The 25999-nt window shown below is 44.0% G+C and overlaps 1 protein-coding gene across 2 annotated transcripts; it reads left to right on the plus strand.

The window, feature by feature from the left end:
- Positions 1-6749: 6749 nt before the first annotated feature.
- On the plus strand, positions 6750-25054 carry DDX59 (DEAD-box helicase 59). Of its 2 annotated transcripts, none has more exons than XM_038745110.1 (8): positions 6750-6823; positions 14182-15005; positions 16073-16240; positions 16530-16619; positions 17509-17760; positions 18702-18854; positions 22341-22469; positions 24716-25054. In XM_038745110.1, exons 2-8 carry the CDS (start codon positions 14193-14195, stop codon positions 24977-24979), a joined length of 1869 nt encoding a protein of 622 aa, XP_038601038.1. In that variant the 5' UTR covers positions 6750-6823; positions 14182-14192; the 3' UTR covers positions 24980-25054. The 2 variants fall into 2 exon arrangements, with proteins under 2 accessions (XP_038601038.1, XP_038601039.1); XM_038745111.1 differs by lacking the exon at positions 6750-6823 and adding an exon at positions 10164-10182.
- Positions 25055-25999: the final 945 nt, after the last annotated feature.

Here is a 25999-nt window from a genome sequence, read left to right on the forward strand (position 1 = left end):
AGACTGTGAGCTCGTTGTGGGCAGGGATTGTCACTCTTTATTGCTGTGTTGTACTTTCTCAAGCGCTTAGTACAGTGCTCAGCACACAGTAAGGGCTTAATAAATATGACTGAATGAACTGGTGCCTGGCACGTAGTAAGCACTTAACAAACACCATAAAAAATTGCTGTGTGAACACTATCTCAGTGCATAGTGACTGCATGTGTGTGACATGTGTGTCTGTCACCCTGTCTCTTCCTGGCCATCTCTCACTGACCCTGTCTCCTCTTTTTCTGCCTTTTCAGTCCATCAATCAATCAATCAATCAATCATATTTATTGAGCGCTTACTGTGTGCAAAGCAATGTACTAAGCCCTTGGGAAGTACACGTTGGCAACATATAGAGACAGTCCCTACCCAACAGTGGGCTCACATCATCATCATCATCATCATCAATCATATTTATTGAGCGCTTATTGTGTGCAGAGCACTGTACTAAGCGCTTATCCCTTTTCAGCTTTGTCCCCTTACATTCGTTGAGCTCCCCAAAGTATGGTCACCTTAATCTCCAGTGTACGTCTCCCAACCACTCAGTATAGCACTCTACACCTCTGCACACAGTAGGCGTTCATTAAATACTATTGATTGATAGATGGAAAATAGGAACTTGGACTATTAATAGTAGCAATCAATGACATTTATTGAGCACTCACTGTGTGCACAGGACCGTACTAATGCTTGGGAGAGTACAATGCAACAGAGGTGGTGGGCAAGTTCCCTGCCCACAGTGATCTTACAGTCTAGGGGATGTTCTAGTATGTTCTAGAAACATTTCTGAGGGCATCTGGAATTGGTAATATTTGACGAGAGCTAGCTGTATATGAGTCCTGTTTAGTCTGCGAGTTGATTTTCCCACTAGTAGATGAAATTGTAATCAATCAAGAGTATTTATTGAGTGTCTACTGCAGGCAGAAGACCACATTATGCACTTAGGATAGTACAATAGAATAGTCTCTAGACTGTCAGGTCATTGTGGCAGGGAATGGGTCTACCAACTTGGTTGTATTGTATTCTCCGGAGCACTTGGTATAGTGCTCTACACAGTAAGTCCTCGATAAGTAATAATAATAATTGTAGTATATTTTGAGTGCTTATTATGTGCCAGGGAATAGAAGCAAATCAGATTAGATACAGTCCCTGTCCCACATGGTGCTCACAGTTAAATCCCCATTTTACAGATGAGGTAACTAAGGCCCAGAGGAGTGGAGTGACTGGCCCAAGGTCACAATGTAGACAAGTGGCAGAGCAGGGATTAGAACCCATGACCTTCTAACTTCCAGGCCTGTGCTCTATCCATTAGGCCACGCTGCTTCTCATTGATGAAGTTAGTAGATGGTAGTTACCAGTGATGGAGTTAGTAGATATGATCCTTGTCCTCAAGAAGCTTACTATTTAGTATGGAGGGGTGGGAGGGAAAAGGGTGAGAGGAAGCAACATAGTTTAAAGATATGTACATAAGTAATATCGGGGAAGGGAGAAGGGTCAGTACCCAAGTGCATAAGTGACAGAGAAGGGCTTACGTGGCTGAAGGTGGGGAAATTTGTACTTAAAATATTGTCACTAAAAAAGGGTTACAGTCTAATCACCTGATATTAGCTAGAAATATAGGTGGAGGTCATTATCATCATCAATCGTATTTATTGAGCGCTTACTCTGTGCAGAGCACTGCACTAAGCGCTTGGGAAGTACAAATTGGCAACATATAGAGACAGTCCCTACCCAACAGTGGGCTCACAGTCTAAAAGACGGAGACAAACTGCAAATCGATAAGCTGGTAAATAATCAGTCGTTGAAATAGTGTGTGTCATCTGAATACCCTGCTATTAAATTAAGTGCAATCACCATTATTACGAGGGTGTCTAAGTACATACTACTGGCCTTCACGTTTGAAGGCGGCACTGCTGACAGTGAGATTCTTTACGCATGCATAAGTGAGGTGGAAAACAGTCTCTTCCCCTCATTACAATAAGTCACCTTTTCTGGCCAGTTGAATAATTGGAGTTCCTAGTGTATTGCTAAGTAAAGCAGTTTGGACAAGAGTGAAGCTGAATCAACCAATCAATTTATTGTGTGCTTAGCACTGCACTACTAATATATCAGAGTTGGTAGACGCATTCTCTTCCCACGAGGAGCTTACGGTCTAGGGCAGGAGCATACAGCCTAGGCTGAAAGTCACAACTACCTCTTCAACAACATCAGGTTGCTGCTTTACCAAAAATCTTTGTTTGGTATCAGGAAGAGGGAGGGGGGAGGTAAAGGAGAGGAGAAGGGGGTAGTGGAGATACGGAGGAGGGGAGGGAAAGACCTGCAGAACATGTGCTTTAATTGTGTTTCCAGAACTGATGATGCTATTGAACCATCTACTATATCTCGTTCGGTCCCACGTATCCCAAAATCGGCAACAATCAATTCAATCTTTTCACCAACACTAATTTTCTCAAGTCATCATGCCCCATTTAGTCTCCACTCCCAAACGATCTTCCCTTGGATCACAAATTGATGCCCTCAGACAACCCTGTCTACTGAATTATAATAATAATGGCATTTATTAAGTGCTTACTGTTCTAAGCACTGAGAGTGGGGAGATACAAGGAGATCAGGTTGCCCTACGTGGGGCTCACAGTCTTAATCCCCATTTTACAGATGAGGTAACTGAGGCACAGAGAAGGTAAGTGGCTTGCCCAAGGTCACACAGCAGACATGTGGCGGAGCCGGGGTTAGAACCCATGACTTCAGACTCCCAAGCCTGTGCTCTTTCCACTGAGCCACGCTGCTTCCCTACTGAAGCTTGTACTTCGTTGTCAGCTTGTACTTCCCAAGCGCTTAGAACAGTGCTCTGCACACAGTAAGCGCTCAATAAATACGATTGAATTGAATGAATGAATGAATCAATCAATCAATCAATCAATCGTATTTATTGAGCGCTTACTATGTGCAGAGCACTGTATGAATGAACTCAACGTACTCAACGTACTCAACTCAACGTACTCGCTCCCCTATCCCTTTGTTCATGTGGTACTACTAACCCACAGCCCTGGATCACCTCCATGATCCACTTCCTTCTCTCCTGTGCTTGAGCAACGGAGTACTGCAGGTGGAAATCCAGATATCAACCCGATATCTCGCCGTCTCAGTTTCATCCTCCACTGCTTTAACTCTGTCCTCTCTTCCCGGCAACATTATTTCTCCAACCTTATTGACTCCCACACCTGTTGATCTCACCGACTGATTCAGACGTTTAATTCCCTTCTCAAACTCCATCCCTCCACTTTCCCATCCCAATCTCTTGCCTTTAGTGATCTGGCCACATAGGTTATTGATAAAATAACCTTTCACAGTCTTTTAGACTGTGAGCCCACTCTTTTAGACTGTAAGCCCACTTTTGGATAGGGACTGTCTCCATATGTTGCCAACTTGTACTTCCCAAGCGCTTAGCACAGTGCTCTGCACACAGTAAGCACTCAATAAATATGATTGATGATGATGATGATGATGATAAAAACCTCAAGTGGCTCAGTAGAAAGAGCCCGGGCTTTGGAGTCAGAGGTCATGGGTTCAAATCCCCGGTCTGCCAATTGTCAGCTGTGGGACTTTGGGCAAGTCACTTAACTTCTCTGTGCCTCAGTTACCTCAACTGTAAAATGAGGATTAAGACTGTGAGCCCCCTGTGGGACAACCTGATCACCTTGTAACCACCCCAGTGCTTAGAACAGTGCTTTACACATAGTAAGCACTTAATAAATGCCATGATTGTTATTATTATTATTATAAAAACTGAAACCATCAGGCAGGATCTCACTTAAATCTCCCTTGGTCCTCTCCTGCCCCTCCTTCCTCCTGCCCCTTGTTGGACTCTCCCATCTTTCCCAGCAATAGCTTAAGAGGAGATCTAGCACGTACCTCTCCAAATCTACCCCCTTCACATTTTCCCCTTCAATCTCCCCCTTCTAGACTGTGAGCCCGCTGTTGGGTAGGGACCGTCTCTATATGTTGCCAACTTGTACTTCCCAAGCGCTTAGTACAGTGCTCTGCAAACAGTAAGCGCTCAATAAATACGATTGAATGAATGAATGCCTCTTTGACCCCATACCTCCGCACCTTATCAAAACTCCTGGCCCTTCCCCGACCACTGCCTTCAAATGTTCACTTGCCAACGACTTCTCCTCCACTGCTTTCAAACATCCTCAAGTATTCCCTACCCCCAAAAAACCCTCCTTGACTTCACAACTCTCTCCAGTTATCCTCCCATCTCCCTCCTACCATTCCTCTCCAAACTTCTTATCTACACCTGGCTTCTCCCCCTCCCTCCAGGCCGCATCTCCTCCTGCCTTCAGGACATCTCCATCTGGATGTCTGCCCGCCACCTAAAACTCAATATTTCCAAGACTGAACTCCTTGTCTTCCCTCCCAAACCCTGCCCTCTCCCTGACTTTCCCATCTCTGTTGACGGCACTATCATCCCTCCCGTCTCACAAGCCCGCAGCCTTGGTGTCATCCTCGACTCCGCTCTCTTGTTCACCCCTCACATCCAAGCCGTCACCAAAACCTGCCGGTCTCAGCTCTGCAAAATTGCCAAGGTCCGCCCTTTCCTCTCCATCCACCCCGCTACCCTTCTCGTTCAAGCTCTCATCCTATCCCGTCTGGACTACTGCATCAGCCTTCTCTCTGATCTCCCATCCTCGTGTCTCTCCCCACTTCAATCCATACTTCATGCTGCTGCCCGGATTGTCTTTGTCCAGAAACGCTCTGGGCATATCACTCCCCTCCTCAAAAATCTCCAGTGGCTACCAATCAATCTGCGCATCAGGCAGAAACTCCTCACCCTGGGCTTCAAGGCTGTCCATCCCCTCGCCCCCTCCCACCTCATCTCCCTTCTCTCCTTCTCCAGCCCAGCCCGCACCCTCTGCTCCTCCGCCGCTGATCTCCTCACCGTACCTCGCTCTCGCCTGTCCCGTCATCGACCCCCGGCCCACGTCCTCCCCCGGGCCTGGAATGCCCTCCCTCTGCCCATCCGCCAAGCTAGCTCTCTTCCTCCCTTCAAGGCCCTGCTGAGAGCTCACCTCCTCCAGGAGGCCTTCCCACACTGAGCCCCTTCCTTCCTCTCCCCCTCGCCCCCCTCTCCATCCCCCCATCTTACCTCCTTCCCTTCCCCACAGCACCTCTATATATGTATATATGTTTGTACATATTTATTACTCTATTTATTTATTTATTTATTTTACTTGTACATATCTATTCTATTTATTTTATTTTGTTAGTATGTTTCATTTTGTCTCCCCCTTTTAGACTGTGAGCCCACTGTTGGGTAGGGACTGTCTCTATATGTTGCCAATTTGTACTTCCCAAGCGCTTAGTACAGTGCTCTGTACACAGTAAGCGCTCAATAAATACGATTGATGATGATGATGATGATGACTCCAAAGCCCGTGCTCTTTCAATTGAGCCACGCTGCATATGTTTGAACGTATTTATTACTCTATTTTATTTTAATATGTTTTATTTTGTTGTCTGTCTCCCCGTTCCAGCCTGTGAGCCCGCTGTTGGGTAGGGACCGTCTCTAGATGTTGCCAACTTGTCCTTCCCAAGCGCTTAGTCCACTGCTCTGCACACAGGAAGCGCTCAGTAAATACGATTGAATGAATGAATGAAATGCTAGCCCCGCCCCTCCAGTGCGGGCCTGGATTGGCTGCTGGGAGAGGAGTGGGCGTGGCCTCCGCCTCGCAGCCTGACTGAGCATGCGCAGAAGGGCGGGACGTGGGGCGGTGATAGGCCCTCCCCGCCCCCTCCGCGGGCCTGGATTGGCTGTTCGGAGAGCGGCGGGCGTGGCCTCCGCCTAGTGGCTTGGCTGAGCATGCGCAGAGGGGCGGGGCGCGGGGCGGTTCTAGCCCCACCCCGCCCCGCCGCGGGCCTGGATTGGCTTCTGGGAGATTGGTGGGCGTGGCCTCCGCCTCAGCCCTGCTGAGCATGCGCAGAACGGCGGGGCGTGGGGCGGTGCTAGCCCCTACCCTCCAGTTCGGCCCTGGATTGGCTTTTGTTCGAGCAGTGGGCGTGGCCTCCGCCTCGCAGCCCGGCTGAGCATGCGCAGAAGGGCGGGGAGTGGGGCGGTGCTAGCCCCTCCCCTCCAGCGCGGGCCTGGATTGGCTTTTGGTCGAGCAGTGGGCGTGGCATCCGCCCCCGCAGCGCGGCTGAGCATGCGCAAAGGGGCGGGGCGTGGGGCGGTGCTAGCCCCTCCCCTCTAGCGCGAGCCTGGATCTGCTTTTGGTCGTGAAGTGGGCATGGCCTCCGCCTCGCAGCGCGGCTGAGCATGCGCAAGGGGGCGGGGCGGGGGGCGGTGCTGGCCCCTCCCCGCCTACTCCGCGGGCTTGGATTGGCTGTTGGTCGAGCAGTGGGCGTGGCCTCCGCCTCGCAGCGCGGCAGAGCATGCACGGAAGGGCGGGGCGTTGGGCGGGGCTAGCCCCTCCCCGCCCCCTTCGCGGGCCTGGATTGGCTGCTGGGAGAGCAGGGGCGTGAGCTCTCGTCGCAGACTGGCTGAGCATGCGCAGAGGGGCGGGGCGTGGGGCGGTGCTAGCCCCGCCCCGCCCCGCCGCGGGCCTGGATTGGCTGCTGGGAGAGAGGTGGGCGTGGCCTCCGCGTCGCCGCGCGGCTGAGCATGCGCACTGCAGTCCGTCCGTGGGCCCGCGCCGCCGTCGTCGTAGTCCGCTGTTCCCTCAGAGCCCCTGAGGGAGTGTGAGGGCCGCGGGGAGACGGAGGGAGGCGGACCCCCCACCCCATCGCTCATTAGACTGTGAGCTCGCTGGGGGCAGCGATTGCCCTTCTTTCTTCTTCGATGGGGCTTTCCCACGCGCTCAGTACACTCAGAAGGCAGCGTGGCTCAGTGGAAAGAGCCCGGGCTTGGGAGTCAGAGGTCATGGGTTCAAATCCCGGCCCTGCCCCTTGTCAGCGGGGTCGTCATCAATCGTATTTATTGAGCGCTTACTGTGTGCAGAGCACTGTACTAAGCGCTTGGGAAGTCCAAGTTGGCAACATATAGAGACGGCCTCTACCCAACAGTGGGCTCACAGTCTAAAAGGGGGGTGACCTTGGGCAAGTCACTTCACTTCTCTGGGCCTCAGTGGCCTCATCTGGAAAATGGGGATTCATTCATTCAATCGTATTTATTGAGCGCTTACTGTGTGCAGAGCACTGGACTAAGCGCTTGGGAAGTCCAAGTTGGCAACATCTAGAGACAGTCCCTACCCGACAGTGGGCTCACAGTCTAAAAGGGGGGTGACCTTGGGCAAGTCACTTCACTTCTCTGGGCCTCAGTGGCCTCATCTGGAAAATGGGGATTCATTCATTCAATTGTATTTATTGAGCGCTTACTGTGTGCAGAGCACTGTACTAAGCGCTTGGGAAGTACAAGTCGGCAACATCTAGAGACAGTCCCTACCCAACAGTGGGCTCACGGTCTAAAAGGGGGGTGACCTTGGGCAAGTCACTTCTCTGGGCCTCAGTAGCCTCATCTGGAAAATGGGGATTCATTCAGTCGTATTTATTGAGCGCTTACTTTGTGCAGAGCACTGTATTAAGCGCTTGGGAAGTCCAAATTGGCAACATGTAGATACAGTCCCTACCCAACAGTGGGCTCGCAGTCTAAAAGGGGGGTGACCTTGGGCAAGTCACTTCACTTCTCTGGGCCTCAGTTGCCTCCTCTGGAAAATGGGGATTCATTCAATCGTATTTATTGAGCGCTTACTGTGCAGAGCACTGGACTAAGCGCTTGGGAAGTACAAGTTGGCAACATAGAGAGACGGTCCCTACCCAACAGTGGGCTCGCAGTCTAAAAGGGGGGGTGACCTTGGGCAAGTCACTTCACTTCTCTGGGCCTCAGTTGCCTCCTCTGGTAAATGGGGATTCATTCAATCGTATTTATTGAGCGCTTACTGTGCGCGGAGCACTGGACCAAGCGCTTGGGAAGTACAAGTTGGCAACATCTAGAGACGGCCCCTACCCAACAGTGGGCTCACAGTCTAAAAGGGGGGTGACCTTGGGCAAGTCACTTCACTTCTCTGGGCCTCAGTGGCCTCCTCTGGAAAATGGGGATTCATTCAATCGTATTTATTGAGCGCTTACTGTGTGCAGAGCACTGGACTAAGCGCGTAAATGGGGATGAAGACTGGGAGCCCCCCGGGGGATTACCTGGTCACCTCCTCCCTCTCCCCATCCCCCCCGCCTTTCATTCATTCAAGCGTATTTATTGAGCGCCTACTGTGTGCAGAGCACTGTAGTAAGCGCTTAGGGAAGTCCAAGTTGGCAACATATAAAGACCCTACCCAACAGCGGACTCACCGTCTAGAAGGGGGAGACAGGGAACAAAACAAAACATGTGGCACCTTACCTCCTTCCCCTCTCCACAGCACCTGTATATACATAGATATTTATATGTATGCATATGTGTATATAAGTTTGTACATATTTATTACTCTATTTTACTTGTACATATTTACTCCATTTTGTTAATATGTTTAGACAACAAAGCAAAACGTGGCACCGTCCCTCCTTCCCCTCTGCACAGCACCTGTATATACATATATATTTATATATGTGCATGTATGTGTACAAGTTTGTACATATTTATTACTCTATTTTACTTGTACATATTCATTCTATTTATTTTAATACGTTTAGACAACAAAACATGTGGTGCCTTACCTCTTTTCCCCTCCACAGCACCTGTATATACGTATATATTTATATGTGTACATATATGTATATGTTTGTACATATTTATTACTCTATTTTACTTGTTCATATTTATTCTATTTATTTTACTTTGTTAATATGTTTAGACAACAAAACATGTGGCGCCTTACCTCTTTCCCCTCTCCACAGCACCTGTATATACATATATATTTATATGTATATATATATATATATATGTATATTTGTTTGTACATATTTATTACTCTATTTTACTTGTACATATTTATTCTATTCATTTTATTTTGTTAATATGTTTAGACAACAAAACAAAACATGTGGCGCCTTACCTCCTTCCCTCCTCCACAGCACCTGTATATATATATATAATAATGATGACATTTATTAAGCGCTTACTATGTGCAAAGCACTGTTCTAAGCGCTGGGGAGGTTACAAGGTGATCAGGTTGTCCCACGGGGGGCTCAGTCTTAATCCCCATTTTACAGATGAGGTAACTGAGGCCCAGAGAAGTTAAGTGACTTGCCCAAAGTCACACAGCTGACAATTGGCAGAGCCAGGATTTGAACCCATGACCTCTGACTCCAAAGCCTGGGCTCTTTCCACTGAGCCACACTGCTTCTCTCTCTCTCTCTCTCTCTCTCTCTCTCTCTCTCTCTCATATGTTTGTACATATTTATTACTCTATTTTACTTGTACATATTTATTCTATTTAATTTATTTTGCTAATATGTTTAGACAGCTAAACAAAACATGTGGCGCCTTACCTCCTTCCCCTCTCCACAGCATCTGTATGTGCTTGGGAAGTACAAATTCAGTTATATATACAAATTCATATATATATATTTTTATATATGTATATATAGTATATATGTTTGTGCCTATTTATTGCTCTATTTTACTTGTACATATTTATTCTATTTTATTTTGTTAATGTGTTTAGACAACAAAACAAAACATGTGGCGCCTTACCTCCTTCCCTTCTCCACAGCACCTGTATATACATATATATTTATATGTATATATATGTATGTATATATGCTTGTACATATTTATTACTCTATTTTACTTGTACATATTTATTCTATTTATTTTATTTTGTTAATATGTTTAGACAACAAAACAAAACAAGTGGCATGCACCTTACCTCCTTCCCCTCTCCACAGTGCATATATTTACAGAATAGAATAAATATGCACAAGTAAAATAGACTAATAAATATGTACAAACATATATATACATATATATAATGTGTGTATATATGTTTGTACATATTTATTACTCTATCTTGTACATACGTATTCTATTTATTTTATTTTGTTAATATGTTTTATTTTGTTGTCTGTCTCCCCCTTCTAGACTGCGAGCCCGCTGTTGGGTAGGGACCGTCTCTAGGTGTTGCCAACTTGGACTTCCCAAGCACTTAGTACAGTGCTCTGCACACAGTAAGCGCTCAATAAATACGATTGAATGAATGAGTGACTACTTGATCACCTTGTCCCCCTCCCCATCCCCCCGCCTTACCTCCTTCCTCTCCCCACAGCACCTGTGTATATATCTGTACATATTTATTACTCTATTTTACTTGTACCTATTTATTCTATTTATTTTATTTTGTTAATATGCTTTGTTCTGTTTTCTGTCTCCCCCTTCTAGACTGCAAGCCCGCTGTTGGGTAGGGACCGTCTCTAGATGTTGCCAACTTGTACTTCCCAAGCGCTTAGTACAGTGCTCTGCACACAGTAAGCGCTCAATAAATACGATTGATGATGATGATAAATATGATTGAATGAATGAGTGACTGCCTGATCACCTTGTCCCCCTCCCCATCCCCCCACCTTACCTCCTTCCCCTCCCCACAGTGCCTGTATATATATATATATATTTATATGTACATGTATATATATGTTTGTACATATTTATTACTCTATTTTACTTGTACATATTTCATCTATTTATTTTATTTTGTTAATATGTTTGGTTTTGTTGTCTGTCTCCCCCTTCTAGACTGTGAGCCCGCTGTTGGGTAGGGACCGTCTCTAGATGTTGCCAACTTGGACTTCCCAAACGCTTAGTTCAGTGCTCTGCACACAGTAAGCGCTCAATAAATACGATTGAATGAATGAATGAATGCTCTGCACCCAGTAAGCACCAGGCCAGAAGCAGCATGGCCTAGTGGTTAGGGCACAGGCTTGGTAATCAGAAGGCCATGGGGTCTAATCCCGGCTTGCCTGCTGTGGGACCCTGGGCGAGCATTTTGCTTCTCTGGGTCTCAGTTCCCTCATCTGGAAAATGGGGATTAATAATAATAATAATAATAATAATGGCATTTGTTAAGCGTTTACTATGTGCCAAGCACTGTTGTAAGCACTGGAGTAGGTACAGTGTCATCAGGTTGTCCCACGTGGGGCTCACAGTCTTAATCCCCATTTTACAGATGAGGGAACTGAGGCACAGAGAAGTGAAGTGGCTTGCCTCAAGTCACACAGTTGACTGCGAGCCTGTTGTTGGGTAGGGACCGTCTCTATATGTTGCCAACTTGTGCCTCCCAAGCGCTTAGTACAGTGCTCCGCACACAGTAAGCGCTCAATAAGTACGATTGAGTGAAAGTGGCGGAGTCGGGATTAGAACCCACCACCTCTGACTCCTAAACCCTTGCTCTTTCCGCCGCCTAGCAGCATGGCCTAGTGGTTAGGGCACGGGCCTGGTTGTCAGAAGGTCATGGGTTCTAATCCTGTCTCTACCACTTATCTGCTGTTTGACCCTGGGCGAGCATTTTGCCTATCTGGGCCTCAGTTCCCTCATCTGGAAAGTGGGGATTAGTAATAATAATGGAATTTGGTAAGCGCTTACTATGTGCCAAGCACTGTTCTAAGCACTGGGTGGGGGGGGGGGGATACAAGGTAATCAGGTTGTCCCACATGGAGCTCACATTTTTAGTCCCCATTTTATCATCATCATCATCAATCCTATTTATTGAGCGCTTACTGTGTGCAGAGCACTGTACTAAGCGCTTGGGAAGTACAAGTTGGCAACATTTTACCTCAGATGAGGTAACTGAGACACAGAGAACTTAAGTGACTTTCCCAAGATTAAGACTGTGAGCTTCACGTTGGACAGGGACCGTGTCAAACCTGATTTGCTTGGTTCTACCCCAGCGCTTAGTACAGTGCCTCGCACTTAGTAAGCACTTAACAAATATCATCATTATTATTATTAACAAATGCGGTTGAAGGACTGACCCCTCCTCTGCCCATCAGAGCCCTAAGTGCCCACAGCTCGGCTTGTTTCTGCCCCCCTGCTCAATCAGTCAATCGATCAGTGGCATTTATTGAGCACCTATTATGTGTAGAGCACTGTACTGAGCTCTTGGGAAACACTACTAGAACTGTGCCCAGGCCCGCCTCATTCTGCCTCTGGAGCTTTTCAGCTCTAGAAGGGGCTGTACTGTTTTGGGGACTATAATAATAATAATAATAATAACAATAATAATAATAATAATAATGATAAATAATAGTATCTGTTAAGCTCAGGGGTAGATCAGAAACAACCCTGTCCCCCATGGGATTCACAGTTTTGATGGAGCAGGAGAACAGGTTTTTCATCTCCACATTACGAATGAGAAAACTGAGGCATTTGTTAAATCAATCAATCAATCAATTGTGTTTATTGAGCGCTTACTGCGTGCAGAGCACTGTACTAAGCGCTTGGAAAGTACAAGTTGGCAACATGTAGAGACAGTCCCTACCCAACGGTGGGCTCACAGTCTAAAAGACTGCTACTGTACTAAGCACCGGGGTAGATACGAGATAAGAAGGCTGGACACAGCCCCTGCACCACATGGAGCTCCCATTCCTCATCAATCAATGGTATTTGAACGCTTACTATTTGCAGAGCGTTGTAGTAAGCACTAGGCAGAACACGATACGACCGAATTAGCAGACAGGTTCCTTTCCCATAACGTGTTTATTATCTAGAGGTCCAAAGTAGGAAGGAGAACGAGTGTTGCATCCCTATCAGATATTCAGTGGTATTTACTGAGCACTTACTATGTTCAGAGTCCTCCCCCTCCCCATCCCCACCGCCTTATCTCCATCCCCTCCCCACAGCACTTGTATATATGTTTGTACATATTTATTACTCTATTTTACTTGTACATATTTATTCTATTTATTTTACTTGGTTTATATGTTTTGTTTTGTTGTCTGTCTCCCCCTTCTAGACTGTGAGTCCACTGTTGGGTAGGGACCGCCTCTATATGTTGCCAACTTGTACTTCACAAGCGCTTAGTCCAGTGCTCTGCACACAGTAAGCGCTCAATAAATATGATTGAATGAATGAATGAATGAATGTTGGGTAGGGCCCATCTGTAGATGTTAACAACTTGTACTTCCCAAGCGCTTAGTACAGTGCTCTGCACATAGGAAGCGCTCAGTAGATATGATTGAATGAATGAATGCATGAATGCAGAGCCATATAGATAAGGAAAAGGAAGCCCAGTTAAGTGACTTGCCCAGGGTCCCACAGCAGGCAGTGGAACTGGGATTAAAATTTAGGTCTTCTACTGCCAAACCCATGTTCTTTCTACTAGGCCACACTGCTTCTAAATTTAAGGTAGTTCATTCATTCATTCAGTCGTATTTATTGAGCGCCTACTGTGTGCAGAGCACTGTACTAAGTGCTTGGGAAGTACAAGTTGGCAACATCTAGAGACGGTCCCTACCCAACAGCGGGCTAACAGTCTAGAAGGGGGAGACAGACAACAAAACAAAACATTAACAAAATAAAATAAATAGAATAAATATGTACAAGTAAAATAAATAGAGTAGTAGTAGTAATAAATAGGTAGTTAAAACACCTTGCTGCCTGCCTGGAAACTTACCAGGAGAAGAGATTACTTCATGGCTTGATTACCTCTGAAATGATTTCAGAATTAGATTCATTCAGCCGTATTTATTGAGCGCTTACTGTGTGCAGATCAGCATCTCATTGTACAGTCAGATGGAAAATTGCCTCAAGTACTAGATATGGGAATGTGGAACATCCAAGATTCCCCTAATTTACAAGTTCCATCACTTAATAGCAAAATAATGGTTAAATTATATAGGGTGAAAAGGACCATTGGTGGCACATGTAGTTCATTTTAAGCCACACTCACATAGGGTTCATTGCCTTAAGACTGAGAATAATTCATGTTTGTATGCTAAATTCTCAAGCCCAGATAGATTTATGTCATCTACCAGAGTAGGGAGGGTTATGAGATTTAGGATCCTTAAAATATCCAGGATTTTTTGTTCATTTTTGAGATTTCCGTGCCGGCAACTGAGAATGAGACTGTCAGTAGAATGAGCCCGTATCTTGACACCAAACAAAGTCCTTGAGGTGGCGGGGGGCGGGAGGAGAATCTTATCTCTGTAGTTCTAATATTAAATTTTCCTTAACAGTTCATTGAAGAATGTTTGTTCCAAGATCTCTGAAAGTCAAGAGGAAAGCTGATGATGCCAAAAGTTGTACAGATAAGAAAATTAAGCCACTGTTGGAAGAATTACCATTGGAAGAAGGTGGAGATACTCAAACCGTTACCTCCGTTGTGCGAGAATCCTCAGGCTCAGAAAACAGTGTCTACACACCAGGAGGCCAGAGCATGGAATTATGCAGTTTCCCAGCTCCAGATTGCCAGTTGGGTGGCGTATCCTTGGAAGACCCAAAACCCAATACTGGAAAGGACGGCTCTCTTCCAGAAGAACCGGTCAAATCCTTTTCCAAAACCCAGCGTCGGGCCGAGCCCGGGGAGCCGGTCTGTGTCGTCTGTGGCCGCTATGGGGAATATATCTGTGATAAGACAGATGAGGATGTTTGTAGCTTGGAGTGTAAAGCCAAACACCTTTTGCAAGTTAGAGACAAAGAAGAGGGACTGAAACCTGTCAGTTCTGAGCCTCAACCTCCCCACGATGCCCGCTACGTCTACGAAGAGCACCTCTTTATTTTAAACCTACAAGAAGACCAAATTGAAAATCTCAGGCTCCAGCTGGGAATTTCAGTCCAGGGCCAAGGAGTGTCCAGGCCTATTATAGAATTTGAACACTGCGGCTTTCCTGAGACGTTAAACTGCAACTTGAAGAAATCGGGCTACGAGGTGCCCACTCCGATTCAGATGCAGATGATTCCCGTCGGCCTTCTGGGACGGGATATCGTGGCCAGTGCCGACACGGGATCAGGAAAAACTGTGGCTTTTCTCCTTCCTGTTATTATTCGAGCGCTGGAAGAGGTAATTGAAAGGTCAGCTCTGCAGGAAGATGTGAAGAACATGCTCACAGTAGATGCTTGAAAACCATTTACGAGTCATCCCACTGAAACAGGAAATTTGTCTTAGAATTTTTTGTGACCCTTCTAAGTTGGCAGTTTACATAAAATGTGTTTTCCGTGATAATGTGAAAAAAATCTGAATTATTTCTGCAGTTGATTATTTTGAAGAAAAGATCTGTTTATTATTTATTTTTCTTTGTGTGTATAGGGTGAAGCTAAAAATCACTTTCCCTGCCAGATATTTTTTCTCTCTTATAGTCTCCGTCAGTGCAAGGATCCTTTTCCCTTAAATTAGGTTTTGTCTTGAAGAAGCATTAATGGCGACATGTGGGGTAGAAGAAATGCATTTCGATTTGGAATTGGTTAAATTCTACCTTGTAAATTCTGAAAGCTTCCACAGGTGGTAGTTTCAGTAGTTCCTACCACCTTTTTATGCTGATTAAATGATGCTTATTAAAGCAGAATGAATGAGTGATATTTTTCAAGCACTTACTGTGTGCGGAGCACTGTACCAAACGCTTGGGAGACTACAGTAGAGTAAGTAGACGCCATCCTTGCCCTGAAGGAGCTTACAGTCTTTCAGTGAGGAGCCAGACGATAAATTACAGGTAGGGGAAGCAACAGAATATAAGGATGCGTCCTTGAATGCTGGGGGCCAGGGTTGGAGTGAGCATCAGAGTGTTTAGATGGAAAGATGATGCAGGAGGGAGGGAGAGTAGGGTGAAGTGATGGAAGTTTGGCCAGAGAAGGCTTCCTGGAAGAGGTAAAATTTTAGTAAGCATTTGAAGTTAGGGAGAGCGGCGGTCTCTCGGAGATGAAGTGGCAGGGAGTTCCAGCGAGCGCTCAATAAATACGATTGATTGATTGATTAATAGGCGCAAAAAGGGGTGGAAAGCGAGACAGACGAGATCAGGGCGCTGTGTGGATGAGACCCCTAATTGCAGTGTCTGGAAGCGTGAGAGAGATGAATTTGAAGATCTCAAAGGCACAGCTTATACTTCAGAAACTTTTTTTCTCTGTTCCCTTTAGAACAAGACTCCATCTGCGCTTATTCTGACCCCCACAAGGGAATTAGCCATTCAGATAGAAAAACAAGCCAAAGAGCTAATGAGCGGCTTGCCTAACATGAGAACAGTGCTTCTCGTAGGGGGATTGCCACTGCCTCCACAGCTCTATCGCTTGAAAAAAAGGGTTAAGGTAAGAGTTGCTGGGGAAAGTGTTGGTCACTGCAGTCAAATGGATCACTACTAAGACACTGGACAAGTTAGAGGGGAGCTGGGGAACATTTTGGAGGCAGTTTTGCCCTTTCAAAGTCTTGGAACCATCTCCAAAGGGTTGAGTTGTCATTTATGTATACCTTCCTTGGGATGTGACTGAAGTATTCGGTAAATTAGTGATTTAATTAATCAGTTATTCAAAGTCTGTCAGAACCAGACTTTTTCATTCTAGGAGTATGCTCTATTGATTTGCTTTTGTTCTCTCTAAGGTTATCCTAGCCACCCCTGGAAGACTCTTGGAAATTATCAAACAAAATGCCGTTGACCTCCAGGGTATAAAGATCGTAGTAGTCGATGAGGTAAGCCTTTGCTGAGAGTTATATAGTTGTCAGTTTAGGCGTTTTAAAAGATGAAAATTTAGGACTTGTCTTTTTTAGGAAATGTAATGACCTGAGAATTATTCCAAGAGTCTGTTAAAGGTTTTTCTTTTGATGCCCATTGCAACTAAATTTTCAGAGATGACCATAGAATGTCATAACGCCCCAGTCTATTAAGGACAAAGTGTGTGAGTTCTCCTTCATTTAGTTCTCCTTCTATTTATTTTATTTTGTTAGTATGTTTGGTTTTGTTCTCTGTCACCCCCTTTTAGACTGTGAGCCCACTGTTGGGTAGGGACTGTCTCTATATGTTGCCAACTTGTACTTCCCAAGCGCTTAGTACAGTGCTCTGCACACAGTAAGCGCTCAATAAATGCGATTGATTGATTGATTCATCTCGTGATTAAATGATTCTCCCATTATCCAAAATTTAAAGGTAGATCAAATAGTACTTTTCATAGTACTTTGATATGCTCATCAGTTGCTCTTTTTTTTGGGTCTTATTCACTCCTGCCTCCAGGATTTTTAGAGTAAGAGAACAGAACATTAGTTATTATCATGAGTGTAACTTCATTGTTATTAATATTAATATTTTGTATTTGTAAGATAGCTTTTATTACCCGTTTATCTCATTTTTCTCTTCACAACAGTGTTAAGGGCAAGTATTGTTTTCCGCCTCGACAGGTAAGGTACGAAGGCATCTAGTGATTAAGTAATGTGGTCAAGGGCCCAGGGCTGGATTAGTTGAGAGTAGTGAAATGAAAGATCTTTCATATTTTGTAGATTTCAGAATCACACTTGAGAAATTTATAGTATTGTGACTCAAAACCATGTGAAGAATGTAAAATTCTTAATTGTTACTTCGATTTAGGCCGATACCATGCTAAAGATGGGTTTTCAACAACAAGTTCTTGATATTTTGGAAAAAACCCCGACTGATCGGCAGGCGATATTGGTTTCGGCCACAATTCCAGTTGGCATAGAACAGTTGGCAAATCAGCTTCTGCACGATCCTATAGGAATAACCGTTGGAGAAAAAAACCAGCCGTGCTCCAATGTCCGCCAGATTATTCTGTGGGTAGAAGAACCATCCAAGAAGAAAAAATTATTTGAGATCTTAAATGTGAGTAGAGAATATAGTTTATATAGGGCATCTCAAAAGATTTCCTTTGTTATTTTTCAGAACAGACATTACCTTTGTATCTGGGGCAGCCATTCAAGGACTTCTCTTGCAAGAGAAATGTCTGTTTGAAAAGAAATCATTTTCTTTTTACAAGTATTAAATGAAACTGCAGCATTCAAGAAACAACTTTACCCAGCTGTCCTCTCCTCCTCCCCATCCCCCCATCCTACCTCCTTCCCCTCCCCACAGCACTTGTATATATATTTGTACAGATTTATTACTCCATTTATTTTACTTTTACATATTTACTATTCTATTTATTTTGTTAATGATGTGCATATAGCTTTAATTCTATTTGTTCTGACGATTTTGACACCTGTCTACATGTTATGTTTTGTTGTCTGTCTCCCCCTTCTAGACTGTGAGCCCGTTGTTGGGTAGGGACCATCTCTATCTGTTGCCAACTTGTGCTTCCCCAGCGCTTAGTACAGTGCTCTGCACACAGTGAATACTCAATAAATACGATTGAATGAATGGATAGTAATAATAATGATGGTATTTGTTAAGCGCTTAGTACATTAAAGCATTGCCTACCAATGGGTAATGAAATGACTACGAGAAGTAGTGTGGCCTAGTGGAAAAAAACATGGGCCCAGGAGTCAGAGGACCTGGGTTCTAATTCCAGTTCTGCCACTTACTTGCTCTGTGACCTTGCAAGTCACTTAACTTCTCTGTGCCTCAGTGTCCTCAACTGTAAAATGGGGATTCAATACCTGTACTTAGACTGTGAGCCCCATACGGGACAGGGACTGTGTTTGACCTGACTCTTTTATATCTGTCTTCTCCAGAGCAGACCTTGACACAGAGTAAGTGCTTAACAAATATCATAAAAAAGTGAATAATTTTAAACCACCGTTCTAACCGGCTGTTTTCATTTTCAGGATAAAAAGCTCTTCAAGCCTCCAGTGTTGGTTTTTGTGGACTGCAAATTAGGCGCAGATCTTCTGAGTGATGCAGTGAGTAAAATCACGGGATTGCAAAGCAGATCCATACATTCAGATAAGTCCCAAGTGGAAAGAACAAGTATACTGCAGGTTAGTATATTCACATATTAAACCCTTTTTCCTAAATATAGTGTGTCTCATTTTCAACAGACTTTAATGGGTTTTCTTGTAAGACCACATCATGAGCTCCAATCAATCAATCAATCGTATTTATTGAGCGCTTACTATGTGCAGAGCACTGTACTAAGCGCTTGGGAAGTACAAATTGGCAACACATAGAGACAGTCCCTACCCAACAGTGGGCTCACAGTCTAGAAGGGGGAGACAGAGGACAAAACAAAACATGTTAACAAAATAAAATAAATAGAATAGATATGTACAAGTAAAATAAATAGAGTAATAAATACGTACAAACATATATATATATATATATATATATATATATATGTATATTTCTCCAAGACTTAGGGAGAAATGAAGAACAATTGAGTAATTGTTGATCCCAGTGCTCCTCTGAATTTTAAACTCCAGATACAAGTCTCGTTTTCAGAGTGTAAATCTTTTTGAAGAGGATAAGTCTTCAAAGCAAAACATCATCATCATCATCATCATCAATCGTATTTATTGAGCGCTTACTGTGTGCAGAGCACTGTACTAAGCGCTTGGGAAGTACAAATTGGCAACATATAGAGGCAATCTAACAATCAAGGGGGACTCTGTCCGACGTCAGGGAGTGAAGACCTAGATGCCAAGAGCAAGAGAGAGGTCACCCATTCGTCCTTCATTAGACAGCTAGTACTTCAGGGAAAAGAAAAATGGCCAGGAACTGTATTTTTCACTGACAAGAGGAAATCATCTCAGCATATTCCTGCCAGAATGTATGCTTTAGGTCTATCTGGATTTATAAACATAAACATATATATTTTTTCAAGCTACTCTACACGTTCATCGTATTCAGAAGCAGCTTCAGAAAGTCACGCTGCTTCGTTTATAGCCCCAGATGGTTTGGATTCATGAAGGGTGTGTCGTTCCTCTGTACATTATATAAAGCGTTTCACCTGACCCTCCTAGAATTAGCAGTTGAATGTGAAATTTACTCCCAGTGGGAGATACAAAATGTTATCAAGGATGCTTGCAGTTTTCAGATGTTTAAATGTTTTTCAAAATGCCAGTCGGGCAGATTCGACCGCCCCAGGCCCTTCCTGCATGGGTTCAATTGGGGGTAAGTTGCAGTCCTGCTGAATGTCAAAGTGCCTTTGCAACTAGTATGTCAGCATCCCATTCACGAAGGAGAAAAAACATTAGGCTATGAAGTGTATAGATTCCTGTATTTATGTCTAGAGGTGATATTCAGGTGCATCAGAGTTGTTTCGTTTTGAAGATGACAGTGCCGATGGTGAGACTGCATCCGGGTGTTTTTGAGAACGAATCTCTTGCAGTCTTGCACATTAGTCTGGAGCCCCCTCCCAGACTGAGCCCCCTTTTTCCTCCCTTCCTCCCCATCCCCTCGGCCCTACCTCCTCCCCCTCCCCACAGCACCTGTATATATGTTTGTACAGATTTATTACTCTATTTTACTTGTCCATATTTACTATTCTATTTTCTTAATGATGTGCATCTAGCTTTATTTCTATTATTCTGATGACTTGACACCTGTCCACATGTTTTGTTTTGTTGTCTGTCTCCGCCTTCTAGACTGTGAGCCCGTTGTTGGGTAGGGACCGTCTCTATATGTTGCCAACTTGTACTTCCCAAATGCTTAGTACAGTGCTCTGCACACAGTCAGCGCTTAATAAATGAATGAATGAATGAATAATGTACTTTTACCAGCTCGTTCCTCTCAGGTGAGCATTGCCCAATTACCAGTAGTTTAGAGGGGGAAAGGTATATCCTCTTGCCAGCTGGATAGGTGAGAGTAAGCAGCATGGCCTAATGGAAAGACCGTGGGCCTGGGAATCAGAGGACCCGGGTTCTAATCCCACGTGTCCGTTGTGTGAGTGAGGGGGTCTAGGCCCGGCCGCCAGGCCTCTAGGCCATAAGCTCGTTGTGGGTGGGGTGTGTGTCCATTAGATTGTTGTGTTATACTCTTCCAAGCACTTAGTACAGTGCTGTGCACACGGTAAGTGCTCAGTAAATGCGATTGAGTGACCTTGGGCAAGTCGCTTAACTTTTAGGTGCCTCAGTTATCTCATCTGACAATGGCGATTAAGACTGTGAGTCCCCTGTGGGACATGGACTATGACCCACCCAATTATCATCTATCTACTTTAGCACTTAGTATGGTGCCTGGCACATGCTAAGTGCTTAACAAATCCCATTAAAAATACTTGATATAAATAACACACAATACATAGAGGAGGTTCTCGGGCTTACAAGATCCTACAAGTGCATTTCACAGTAGAAAGGAAATGCCATAACTGTCTAATCTTCAGTATTGTTTTTATTCTCCGCATACTGGCAATTTATCTTAGTTACCAAAGAAGCTAGATTTATCTATATGTATATCTCTCTCTATATGTATATATTCCTAGGTATAGAGAGAAATGTAGTTGAAAAACCTTTTTAACTGTGAAGAAATATATAGATCTTTATATATCATATAAATATACATATATATAGCTGAGAGATGGAAATAGTTCTTTGCAGTTGAAAAAATATAGTTCTCACCCTGATGCCTGAACTTAAATTGAAATTTCACTGAATAATTTGCTAAGTAGTAATAATTGGACTATTTGAGTGCTTACTGTGTCTCGCACTATACTAAGCACTCAGGTAGATTCAAGATAACCTTATCAGACACAGTCTCTGTCCCAAGTGGGGTTCATAGTCTAAAGAGGAGAGAGAACAGGTATTTAATGAACATTTTGCAGATGAGGAAACTGAATACAAAGAAGTTAACTGACTTGCCCAAGGTCACCAAAGTGGCAGACCCAGGATTATGATAATAGTAATAATAATGGCGTTTGTTAAGCACTTACTAAGTGTCAAGCACTGTACTAAACACTGGAGTAGATAGAAGATAACCAGGTCCCAGTGGAGCTTACAGTCGAAGTAGGAGGCAGAACAGGTATTGAGTTCCGATTTTGCAGATTAGTAACTGAGGCACAGAGAAGTTAGATGGCTTGTGTAAGGTTAAGGTCATACAGGAGACAAGTGGCAGAGCCAGAAGTAAAGCCCGGGTCCTCTGAATCCCAGGTTGGCGCTCTTTCCACTAGGCCACACTCCTTCAAAGCCTTTACTGAAATTTTTATTGTTATCATTAGTATTATTATCATAATTATTATCATCGTAATGTTAAAGAAATACCTGGCCAATCAAAATATCCATAACCAATACCTTTTGTTCTCCAGTAGTACAAACATATTTTTGATTATAAAAATGTGTTTAATTATGAAACTATCAGAAAGGAATATCTTGCATACAGATAGGTTTGTTTAATTCAGAGAAAACAATTGCAAAGAATAATCAGCCTATCGTGTCAGATTCTGCATCCTGCCCAGCACTTTCACATTGCGGCCACTCGGCACGTGGTACTAATATAAGGCGTGATTCCATCATGTGTTTTCTTTTTGTCAGGGCTTGTTTCAAGGAGAGTATGAAGTCGTGGTGAGCACTGGAGTTCTAGGACGAGGACTTGACTTGGTCAACGTGAAACTGGTCGTTAATTTTGATATGCCCTCAAGTATGGACGAATACGTGCACCAGGTAGAATGACTGGACATCCTAGATGTTTGTGAGAATTGTCTTCACTTATGCATCCTTTTTAAGTTTTTATGTTCTTGTTTTCTCACCTTTTAACCTTTCTCCATTTTCCTTTTGCTGTCTAATCAATGCATTTTCCCTCCAAATTTTTATCAATCAGTCGTATTTTTGGAGCACTGTGTGCAGAGCGTTGTACTAAGTGCTTGAGAGAACACAGTATAGCAGAGTCGGTAGACACATTCCCTGCCCACAAGGAATCTACAGGCTGTAGCTTTCAGTCTTGGTCTTCTCACATCTAGTTAACTGATCATCATCATCATCATCATCAATCGTATTTATTGAGCGCTTACTGTGTGCAGAGCACTGTACTAAGCGCTTGGGAAGTACAAATTGGCAACACATAGAGACAGTCCCTACCCAACAGTGGGCTCACAGTCTAAAAGGGGGTGACAGAGAACAAAACCAAACATACTAACAGAATAAAATAAATAAATAATGCAAGAACCAGAAGAGTCGCGTTACATCACCGCGATCATCATCATATACCTCCTATATAAACATATAAACATATATGTTTATATAAACATATATATAAACATATATAAACATATAAACATCATATCATACATATCCTGTATATATGTGTATATGTTTGTACATATTTTTTTACTCTATTTATTTAATTTATTTGTACATATCTATTCTATTTATTTTATTTTGTTAGTATGTTTGGTTTTGTCCTCCGTCTCCCCCTTTTAGACTGTGAGCCCACTGTTGGGTAGGGACTGTCTCTATATGTTGCCAATTTGTACTTCCCAAGCGCTTAGTACAGTGCTCTGCACATAGTAAGCGCTCAATAAATACGATTGATGATGATGATGATGATAAAGGAACCGGACACTCTTTTGAGGTTCCTTTGGCGACTGGCGTGCCGTAAATGCCGCAGCTGATATTAGGCAGTTAGCTAGCCCTGTGGCTAAAGACAGGACCAAGCTCGGGAAAAAAATGAAACCAGTCCTAAAGAAACTAAGTCGAAGGTGAAGAAGAATCTAGTAAAAACACGGCCCTTAACTCGTTATTTCTTTAGAGTATTGGTGCTCTTCAGCTGTATTAATACGCTGACAGTAAGCCAGATTGGTGTGTCCGGCAAAAAATGGTTTCAGGCTGATAGTTTGAATCTATCTACAGCTCTGTCGTGTGTGTGTGTATGGCAACCTATATATTTTTGTAATTAAGGGTCAGAAACGAACTGAAAATCAGGCATGTTTAACTTTTTTCTTTTTGGTAGTAGTGATAATATTTATTCATAATCATAATCATAATAATAATGGCATTTAAGTGCTTGTGCAAAGCACTGTTCTAAGCACTGGGGAGGATACAAGGTGATCACGTTGTTCCCCGTGGGGCTCACAGTCTTAATCCCCATTTTGCAGATGAGGTAACTGAGGCTCAGTGAAGTGACTTGACTGTGAGCCCGCTGTTGGGTAGGGACCGTCTCTATATGTTGCCAACTTGTACTTCCCAAGCGCTTAGTACAGTGCTCTGCACACAGTAAGCGCTCAAGAAATACGATTGAATGAATGAATGAACTTGCCCAAGGTCACGCATCAGACAAGTGGGGGAGCCGGGATTCGAACCCATGACCTCTGACTCCCAAGCCCATGCTCTTTCCACTGAGCCACGCTGCTTAAGCACTTAGGCATTTCATCAATATAGGTACTATAGGTATTTAAAGCAACAACTTTGCTACAAAATTCAGAGAGCGATGGTTTTTTTTTCTCGTGGACCCCTTGTTTTTGAAGTCTCAGCTACTCAAAAATAAGCTAATAATGATAAGTGGTTCTAAATTGAAGACATCTAGGGAAATAAGTCTTTAAAATATATTAACACATAGTTTAATCAGAACAGGCATCACTTTGTTGGTGAACATAGTCCAATTTAGTGGGTTACCCTGCCGAACCCTTATTCCTTGTGCTCTTGAGTGTAAAATGCCAGCGTATTGAAGTGAAATGCCCCGTGAACTAAGATTAAAGATTTTTAAATGTGCTAGCAATTAAAGCCAGCCCTCCATCTAACCAAAGGTCAAACCATCCCTTCTTTGTGTTTTAATGGTGGTCCTATCAAGAGTCACTTTTTTTTTAAAACCAGTTTGCTCTGGGAAATCAACTTTTACCTTCAATATTAGTAATGTACGTTGATGAAAATATAAAGTGATTTCTCTGAAAAGATATTCCTAATTTCATTTCCAGGTTGGAAGAGCTGGGAGATTGGGTCACAATGGAACTGCCATTACTTTCATCAATAACAACACAAAGAAGCTTTTCTGGGATGTTGTCAAGAGAGTAAAACCAACAGGATCCATTCTTCCTCCCCAGTTACTGAACTCCCCCTACCTTCATGACCAGAAGAGAAAAGAACAGCAGAGAATTAAACAGACTCAGAACACATTTGTAACTGGGGATAATCTAATGGACATTATCAGGAAACATGACAAGAGTAATTCACAAAAGTGATCATTATGCTATTTTGAATAAAATTTCCGTTGTGCTGTTAAATGAAAGGGTGGCTATGTTACTGTTATAACACGATTAAATGAACACATCTATTAGATATATTTTGCAGTCTGGAAAAGATGAGCATCGGCAGGTCTAACTCATTCCTCTGACTGGGTCACTTGTGCAGTTAGCACTTGAAATCCCCGCCAATTATTAGTAGCTTAAAATGTTATTATTGAATAGAGAAAGGGGAAATTCAGTGCCATATCCTGCACGGAGCGTGGGAGAAAGGTACAAAGATGTCCTGTCCCTGGTCCTCACAGGCTCCCGGCCTGGAAGTCTGGAGGAGACGGGAAACTGGCAACAGACTAAGACGGAAATAAATGATAAAGCATAAACCAGGGAATAAACAGCACAAAGAGGACAACGAGAAAATCGTGAAGAGTTGTAACCCAGCCCCGTTAAAGGAACCGATTTCAGTCTTCTCCCGGCTTCAGCGGGACTGTCCCTAAACCAACCGTCACAGCCTTCCCGCAACATTTTGGTCGTTAGCAGGCGTGCCATGGCTACTGCTGCCACTGCTTCTGTCTACGTGACAGGGTTTTTGCCCCAAGAGGACCGTGTTACTCTGCAGATTCGGGTTTCATATGGAGGTGGGTTGTAAGACTGTCCATCCCCTTGCCCCCTCCTACCTCACCTCCCTTCTCTCCTTCTCCAGCCCAGCCCACACCCTCCGCTCCTCTGCCGCTAACCTCCTCCTCATCATCATCAATTGTATTTATTGAGCACTTACTATATGCAGAGCACTGTACTAAGTGCTTGGGAAGTACAAATTGGCAACATATAGAGACAGTCCCTACCCAACAGTGGGCTCACAGTCTAAAAGAGTGGGCTCACAGTCCTCACCGTGCCTCGTTCTCGCCTGCCCTGCCTTTGACCCCCGGCCCATGTCCTCCCCCTGGCCCGGAATGCCCTCCCTCCTGACATCTGCCAAACTAGCTCTCTTCCTCCCTTCAAAGCCCTACTGTGAGCTCACCT

This window comes from Tachyglossus aculeatus, chromosome 4 (assembly GCF_015852505.1).
Source record: "Tachyglossus aculeatus isolate mTacAcu1 chromosome 4, mTacAcu1.pri, whole genome shotgun sequence".
Lineage (NCBI taxonomy): Eukaryota > Metazoa > Chordata > Mammalia > Monotremata > Tachyglossidae > Tachyglossus > Tachyglossus aculeatus.

Coding starts and splice junctions, on each gene's coding strand:
- DDX59 (XM_038745110.1), top strand. CDS start 14,193: ATGTTTGTTCCAAGATCTCTGAAAGTCAAGAGGAAAGCTGATGATGCC. Junction 15,006..16,072: donor TTATTCGAGCGCTGGAAGAG/GTAATTGAAAGG, acceptor TGTTCCCTTTAG/AACAAGACTCCATCTGCGCT. Junction 22,470..24,715: donor TGGACGAATACGTGCACCAG/GTAGAATGACTG, acceptor TTTCATTTCCAG/GTTGGAAGAGCTGGGAGATT.